We start from the raw sequence: 9,142 nt of genomic DNA on the forward strand, positions 1-9,142 counted from the left end.
TTTATATAGTTCTTATTTATCAATATGTTTGCATGTTTTCTTATTTATTAAATATTTATTTATACATTTGTACATTTTCTTAGTTTATATATCATTAGTATCAATATATTCTTATGCTTTTTTATTTTATACCTTTGTATAAAACATCAAAGAATTTTACAATTACTATATTATTCAATGAATTTCCAAAGCAAAATAAAATCAATTAATAGTTTTCAAACCTTTAATTTTCTAATTTCCCCCTATGTCACAAATGTATTTCCCTAGTATCCATCAATACAACAATAACAAAGGAGAGAGAACGCAGGAGTGGAGGAGAGAAATTCTCTTTTTTTCCTCATAAAAAGAAAAATAGAGAAAACTCTACCTCATCCTCCTAATAATTCTCGCTCTCCTCTCCAATCCCCTTTCCAGAAAATTCTGTCTTCCTAATCCATGCTCCTCATGTACTTCTATCATCTCCTAATTCCACATCAACATGTCCCATAATTTCCTGTAAATTGTGGGAACAACATCTGCCAAGATCTGTATGAGTCCAATGTAAAAGATATAAATCTATTTCGATGCCAAAAAATGTGCATCATAAAGAGGAACTCAAAAAGGGAAGAGTACAGTTTACATCTACAACATTGCAAAAGCTGAACATGTTCATTAATATTCATTTTTATTACATTATTCCGAGCTTATGATGACCAAGAACAATTGCTCGATGTCTCAGCTACAGCACAGCTTCAGCCCTAGCATTAATGCTACTACAGTGAAAAGGGTTGCATGCTTGCTTTTATTAAGGCACTTGCTCTAAGTCTGGGGTAAGTTACACACTTACACACCAGCCCCTGCCAGGCGCCGCCTTGTTGCATTTGAAACTGCCACCTGACCAAGCCTATCAGCCTCATTTGACACCAATCGCTCTCTGACAGGTGTATAATGCCGGAGCCATACACCAGTATACACCTAGAAGACCAAAGAACATTAGAGAAAGTGCATTCCTTTCATATACCCAAATAATTTATTTAATAATGACCAAATGCTTGTTTGTTTGCTAGGTTCCAGCCAAAGACAGACAAACATTTATGGAAAAGGAAACCTCACAAATTGCAGTACAAACAAATTATGACAAGCATGGGCTTCCCAGCTGTCTACATATAGTGTTTTCGATATTCAAGAATGCTTTATGCTTGGGAAGGGGAAGGGGGAGGGAGATACAAGCTGAACTCGTCTCTGTCACTTCAGCAGTACAACCGAAGTTTTTTTAATAACAACCATTATAACATTGAAATGGCTGTTATAATTGTTGCTATGTTATAACATACATAGGAACAAATAATCAGCAATTCTTACATATCCTACTAATTATACATAATTTTTTTCACTATATTCAAGATTTTCATTGCCAGGTGTTTTTGAGGGAGGTTCCACCCCCCACAAAGAAAATATATATATTAAACTGAAAATTTAATATGGAACATATGCACAGATACATACCAAATTAAACTCAAAATCCCTGAAAATTTAAGATGAAGGCAGCAGAGATGAAACAAAATTAATGGATTCGGTGTTATATGGTCCATAAATAGAACTATCCTGAACTTGGGGGGGGGGGGGGGGGCAGACAAGATGAGATGACATGAAACGAAAGGGGACTTGTGTTGAAGAGTTCCGAATGCTACTAGATACCAGTAAAACAATATAGTGGCAGATTATCATTCTAGCAACTATTATCTTTGTGCTTTGTTAGCAGCTTTTTAAGATGTAAGCCTGTTAAAATGTTCCATTTTATTGACTGCACCACTGAATATCAATTTTCTCTTCCGAAGAATGGCCCAGAATATTCCTCCAGTTGAACCATTATTTTCTACCACTATGAATTAATGCACCTCTCTATGGAGTAGTTTTAAAGAATAAAGAACCACCTATTCTTCGTTCCAGATTTTCTATCAAATATTTGTCTACACAACCAATGTAGAAGCCATACTGCAAACATCAATTTGCAAAATATTTATTTCACACCTATTTATTTTCATTTTAAATCAGAAAAAAAGGAGAAATCCATCTACTTTGTGTTAAATATAGTTATTCTTATGAACGTCAATTCTCATTGGATTATGGTCGCTCCTTTGAAAATGTCACGTCATTGCCCCAGAACTCCCTTCCCGTGGTGTCATCTGAAATCCATCTAACACATCTTTCAGCAGTTACAATTCTATCAATTCCGAAAGGTTCTACTAGTTCAAAGTTGCAAATAAAGATCCTCAAAGCATGCACTCCTTCAGCCATGGGTACATGCATCAGTAGTTCACAGAAGTCTACCAAGAAAAAGTGTACATGCAGCCACCATCTGCCTCTCCCTTTAATGCATTTCAAGATTGTTTCCTGTTTATCACAATCTGTCTGTAACACGATCCAGTATGATATGTATTTGCAAATTGAAACTACCACCATTCCCTTCTTATCATTTGAGATTGTCAGTTAGAAATTTAAAACTAGGATGCAACTGTCAAACTTCATACAGGGTTTTCCTTTTTCTTATGCCACCTTGTGTAATTGAATATATCCAAACCCATCATTCACAGTTCATGACCAGGGAAAAATGACTGGTTAATCTGACTCAGTACTTGCCAATATCATCACTGCTGCTTCACATTCATCTTTATGATAAAGAAAATGGAAATTGAAACACTGATGTTTTTGGCTCAAGTCCACCAGTTAATCATGACAGCAGAACTGAAAAACGGATATATTTATGCATCTTGACACAGTTAAATAAGGTCGGTTAGCTGATGGTTGAAAAATTGCATTATTTCAACAAGTAGAAAAAAAATTCAATGAGCATACTAAATGTTATCAGTCATGATGAGCAACATTGACACACTTGATATGCCAATATTTCTTGCTTTAGTAAGGAAAAATGTCTGATTTGGATATCAACTCCTTGATACAATAATTTTGATCTTCAAACAAGCATACAGAGAGAAATGAAATGTTGAAAAAAATAAGAATCTGGTAAAGTTTACAACTATCCTGGCATTAAAAAGTTGACTTACGTAATAAATGCTGATATGAGGGAATGTTGGAAAAGAATACAAAAGGTTGAAGAATTCATCTCAATATTTTCAAAGAGAGTTAATATCAGATAATAATAAAATTGATCCAAACATATGGCTACAGTGTGCGATCAATGTTCCATCTTCTTCACATCAAGCCACATCATCTCATGGAAATTTCAATCTTAATACTACAAAAGGAAAACCTTTTGATTATCATGACTTTATATCTGCAGTATATACTGACCTGCTGTGGTCTCATGATCTTTGTATCAGGATCATCAAGCGATTCTCGCCAGTGTGCCAGGTAGCCAGCCATACGAGGGATGGCAAACAGCACAGGAAAGAACTCTGTTGGAAATCCCATAGCCCTGATAAGGTAATAGCATTAAATTAATTCTTGATGCAACACTGGAAGAGGAAGTAAATCAATTCTCTGAATATACCTGTAGATTAGGCCTGAGTAAAAATCAACATTAGGATAAAGCTTCCTCTTAATGAAGTACTCATCTGACAGCGCAGCTTTCTCTAACTCAACAGCTACCTATGAACGTACTCACATTTTTAAGAAGTTATAAAAATAAACTAGAAAAGAATGCAGTGAACTTTGTTCAGAAATTAAAACATGCAAAAATATGCACACATATATGTAGGTCTATACAAGAGAAAGAAGAGAGCAATTGCCAAACTTCTGGAAAGACCTGTCTTCAGTTAGTTTCAACCAATATTTGGTTGGCATCAACAATCAAAAATGTTGTATTGTGGGTCCAAACATGTATAATGATTAAAAGAAGTCAAAAGCTAAAATCATACATATAGCAAAGTAGATGTCCTGCTCAAAGTTACTACCTACATCCGATTATCTCCTCTCTCCAGCTTACCGTATATTTGATAGTGCATAATGAATCAATCTCAAAACTTGTCAATCAAAAGAGTGCAAGGGCTTTCCTACCTCATTTTCATGCTATTCAATCTTTTTGCAACCAGTATAAAGAGAAACTCAGGTGATAAAAATTTATTTCTACTAAGTACTTTCTAATAAATTCTGCATCTATAGCCCATGAGCAACATACAGGCAGTTGAGATGGTAATTACAGCTGAACCAGAAATGGTTGAAAACTAATTTTTAAGTTCAGCACAAAATGATAGTGTCTGCAAACTACAATATTGCAAAACATAGTTTCTTTGGTTGACCTTTCCAAATTTCGATATAAAATTTTTCAATACTATCTTGAATATCATCTGAAAGAAGAAAATTAAGAAGGGAATATATTGTTGAATGTAGAGAAGAAAATTTAAAACCTCAATTAAAGGATCACGTCCAACAATGGAGAAGACTTCCTCTGCCAATTTGCGAATGACCTTTGCACGGGGGTCGTAATTTTTGTACACACGATGTCCAAAACCTGACATCTTCCGCTTCCTACACATTCACGAAGTTGAAATAGAAATAAACAAATCAAAATTACTCAAAGCAAGTAATTAAAAATTAGACATAAACAACAATTTCTGATTCTTTTAGGAAGAAGCAGAAACATGGTTACCTGTTCTTCACACCATCTATAAACTCTGGAATATTTTCAACATTTCCAATTTCATTAAGCATTTTAAGAACAGCCTGGCATTCACAAGGTAAACAATGTTTATCAGGTCAGATGTTCCATTCATCTTTTGCGGTTCCAAGTTTACCATGGGCCCATGGCCACAAATTACAAAGGCTGATCACAAGAAGAAGATGACTTAAAACTGAGTTTCTTAGCTCATTTAAGCTTGAAACAAAAATGAATTTCTATAAACAGAGGTACAAGAAAGCACACAAAGTATATCATATGGTGCAGCACGCTTGATTTGCAAATATAGAGGTTGTTGCCCATGCCAGCAGAAGTTTATTGGATTTTCTGAGCATGATCAGTGATGCCCAAATGGAAATAATAATATAAAAGTACATGAATTTAAGTCATACCTCATTTGCCCCGCCGTGTAGTGGACCATACAAAGCTCCAACAGCACCAGCAAGAGCAGTAAAGACATCCACACCACTATAAATGTAAAACCAGAAATAAGATAAAACCACCTCCCTTTTAACAATGTTGCAGTTCAGATTAAATACCTTGAAGCAAGATGCCTAGCAGCAGCCGTGGAGCAGTTCATTTCATGTTCAGCATGCAGGATGAAAAGAATATCAAGAACCCGAGCAAGTCGAGAGTTAGGTTTATATGACCTGTTACCTCTGAAATATAGTAGAGAAAACGTCAACTATGGAGATAGTGGGTTCCATGTGCATCAAACTTGCTTGTTCTACTAAAGCATAAAGTGAAGAACTTCATTGATACAAGACAAAAGTTTCTTTTGTTATTTTACTAATGCTTCAAGTAAATTTAAAATGTAAACATGATGCAATAATGATTCTTAAAAATGTGAACCAAAAAAAGGTGTTGCAAAACTTACAATGAGTCCAACATGTACAAGAAGTTCTCTGAATATGAAAGACTGCTGGATGGAAGAACAGGAGGCCTTCCTGCCATCCGTAAATAGGCAGCAGCTGCAATTGTTGGTACCTGCAGATACGAGATTATTTATCATGAGTAGGTAGGCATTCTCAATTCTATTCTGACATACAAAAAAGCAACAATCATTAATAGGCAAAAATCACATATCAAGGCTAAATAGGCTATATGACTGCATGATCAAGCTTGCAAAGGTTAAATTTTACGAGAATGACAAATCTGCAAGAATTTTATTTGCATCCTCTTAAAAATCAAGACCAACACAACATTGATATTTAAGATTTCAAAAAGAAAAAAAAGAAAAAAAAAATCCTCGAGGTAAAAGGAGAATATAAGACATACCTTTCCAAGTATCCTTGCAATTTGCTTGTCCCTTACTTGCTTTGACCGATAAAGATCTTGGCCCTACATGAGCAAAAGGGATGTGCAGATGAGATCTATGCAGAAATACATCCTAGCTGCATGAGTGAACAAAAGGAACAAATGAATGCCAACAAGATGCCAGAATTTAAACTTCTGCATGAGTTTAAGACAACCACTAAAACCATTCTCAAGCGTTGATGAACAATGACAAGGTCTGGAGCTAAAAGTGTCAGAATATAGTGCAGTATATGCAGAAGGGAGTGGGAGGGGAGACCATCGCCCACAGGAAATTACTATTTTCCCTTTTAAGCTCTGTATTTTGGAATGATTGCATACATGCATGCATAATTGCATGCAAAAAAAATGTCAGCAAAGCATAAAACATGACTTCTAGGCTGACATCTAGATACAGGCTTTTACATATTATGGATGTTTCGTAGGGTGACAGTACAGATCTGTATGTTGTTTGCCACCAAAAAATGTCAAGTTACATATTTCTTTAGCACTTGAGATGAAAGCACCACGCATAGATTCCACAGGGTGAACTAAAAATTGAAATAACTTATGCTGTTTTGCAGGCAAAATGTTACCATCAAAAACCAAATACAAATTTGGAAGAAGAATGTGCATTTTGAAGGAATAACCACCTCTTCCTTGACACCCTTCCAGAAGACAATCTATTCGAGAATAAAATGTAAATTTCTTTCTGTTCAAGAGAAAACATAGATTTCTTACTGATGCATTTTGATTCACCTCAGTGTTTTCATGTTAGAAAACTTACTCTAAGAGCAGGGTTTGCATCTGGATGGAAGACAGAAAGTGCACTCATTGCACTGACAAGTACTCCCATTGGGTGTGCATCATGAGGCATTGACTGTATAATATCCTACAGAAAGAGAAAATCAAAGCTATACAGTTATCGTTAGAATTAAATTGGGAAAAAAAATAATAATTTCTGCTTAGACTTCTTTTACCAATAGAAGAAAAATGTCTCGCAGTGATACATGCAATTGTTTGTAATGAAATAAAAAATAGGAACCAAGGACAAACCAGAATGCCCTGAGGAACAGCAGAATGCTGAGAAATTGCGAACTCCCAGTCTGCCAACTGGCTTTGAGAAGGCAAGTTGCCATACACTACAAAAAGGAAACAGGTTAGGTGTTTGCACCCATAAGATCATCTAATTATCTTGACAAAATGGTTGGTGGATGAGGCTCACTTAAGAGATAAGCCACTTCGAGAAATGTGCTGCTTTCAGCCAACTCCTCGATCGGGTAACCTCTGTAGCGAAGAATCCCTTCATCTCCATCAATATAACAGATGGATGAACGGACTGGAGCCGTGTTGAGATAACCCGGATCATAGAGTTTGAGCCCCTTGTCATATCTACCAGCCGTAATCTGTGCCCATCTACAACGGTTATCTTCTCAAATTTAAAGCGCCTACTCTTAAAAATATCAGCAGCAACTAGAAAGGTTTGGGAAAATAGATCAGAGGCTTGTATGGTTGGAAAATCCAAATAAACAACTACAAACCATTTCAAATTATCTGGGGAAAGAAATAGACTCTATTTTTCGACTCTCAACCGAACAAAGGATAATTTAGTAAGTCACTCTCGTGCAGTGTAAATAGCGATTTCCCCAAACATTAAAAAAAATAAAAATAAAAATAAAAACCCTTTTATCGGGTTCTAGTGATACTATATCAAAATTTTAATACGATTTTCAACAAAATAACTCGTTCACAGATAAAGAAAAGAAAGGAAAAAAATGATCAGGAAGTAATACTTCGGAACAGCATCCAAATTACGGTCACGGTAATTAAATCAATTTCTATTCGAGAACGAAAAACTGGAATAACAAAAATTAAAGTTTTACATATAATAGCAGTGAAAACATGTCTCCACCTTCTTTAAATCGGTAGCTCTGACGGTTCCTTCTTCGGAAACCTCGATATCATACTTCTTCCCGGTTCTCCCATCGATCACCGTCAATGAACCACCGAGATTCGCCGGAGGCCGCTCGATATCCTGAGCGGAGACGGCGGATCTCTCCAGAACCGGCGGAAGACCGCCACCGGGAACGGCGGAGGAGGCGCCGGTGGCGAGATGAGCAGAGAGAACGACCAGGCGTCTGCAAGCTAGAGACGAGGAATCCAATACGCCTTCCATCATCCACAAAAGCGATCAAAACCCTAGCACCAAAGGAATTCTTTGAGGGGGTTGGAGCAAGAGGGGACGTGGAGAGGCGGTTGCGAAGAGAAGCGTCAAGCCCGGTTTTATTTCGTATCAAATCCCGTTGTGGGCAGTAGCTTAGTAGCTCTAAAAAAGAAAACACGCTTTTCTACGAAAAAGATAAAAAAAAAAAATTAAAAAAAAAAAACAAAGCTCAAATTAATTTTCTATGCAGCGTTGCATCTGCCGACGATACACCCACTAAACCACCGTCCGTCCGCTCGTCCATTGCGTTGCGCTGATGCATTTTGTGGACGGGCATGATGTCTTTGGGTTGACAAACGGGTGCGGCGCGTTCAAATGAATGGATTTTTATGTACATTCTGGTGCTACTTGTCGGAACTCGAAATTATTGCAACAATGCATGCACCACATGGTCGTGCACGCAGCAAGCGCGCGATGGTCATAATTGGCTGCATGATGTACGATATGTTGGTGGATGAAGTGTAGGTAATAGTTTCTTCTGGAAGCATCAGTTTTGGATGAGCATTGGGTTGTAAGTACGGAGCCCGCCTCACGAAGATATGGATGCTGAAACGTAAGAAGTATGTATGCTCGCATGACACGCAAGGCTGAGCAATTGCCAAGATCCCATGTATCACACGCTAGGACAAGGCAGGGTCCACTGTACATCAAGGGAGATTTTGGGCGAATTGTTTGGTGGATGTTTGCCATGCTTGTTTTCTGACGGTATCCTAGTATTCTGAGGTGTGCAAAATATCGACCAAACCTCGAATTCTATCCATATCAACATCTCCGATTCGATTTATATTAATATTTTTTTAAATTTAATTTGATATCAATTTAAAAAAAAAATTAAATAAAAAAATTAATTTAATTTTAATTTATGTTTTTAAAAAATTAATATAAATTAATATGACATGATTCAATCTACATGTAAACACTAATTATATACATTCAAATCAACTTAACCCGTTCTAATATGATTCAATCTACATGTATATATAAGTATATACATTCAAACCAATCCGATC

The 9,142-nt window shown here is 36.4% G+C and overlaps 1 protein-coding gene across 1 annotated transcript; it reads right to left on the reverse strand.

Moving 5' to 3' along the window:
* Positions 1-541: 541 nt before the first annotated feature.
* On the reverse strand, positions 542-8,212 carry LOC105048090 (citrate synthase, glyoxysomal). The gene is made up of 13 exons (XM_010927281.4): positions 7,821-8,212; positions 7,134-7,314; positions 6,965-7,050; positions 6,696-6,800; positions 5,894-5,956; positions 5,493-5,602; positions 5,155-5,274; positions 5,008-5,083; positions 4,589-4,662; positions 4,347-4,467; positions 3,491-3,588; positions 3,292-3,415; positions 542-954 (listed from the first exon to the last, which is right to left on the reverse strand). Exons 1-13 carry the CDS (start codon positions 8,085-8,087, stop codon positions 823-825), a joined length of 1,557 nt encoding a protein of 518 aa, XP_010925583.2. The 5' UTR covers positions 8,088-8,212; the 3' UTR covers positions 542-822.
* Positions 8,213-9,142: the final 930 nt, after the last annotated feature.

The sequence above is a fragment of the Elaeis guineensis genome, chromosome 7 (genome assembly GCF_000442705.2).
Source record: "Elaeis guineensis isolate ETL-2024a chromosome 7, EG11, whole genome shotgun sequence".
Taxonomy (NCBI): Eukaryota; Viridiplantae; Streptophyta; class Magnoliopsida; order Arecales; family Arecaceae; genus Elaeis; species Elaeis guineensis.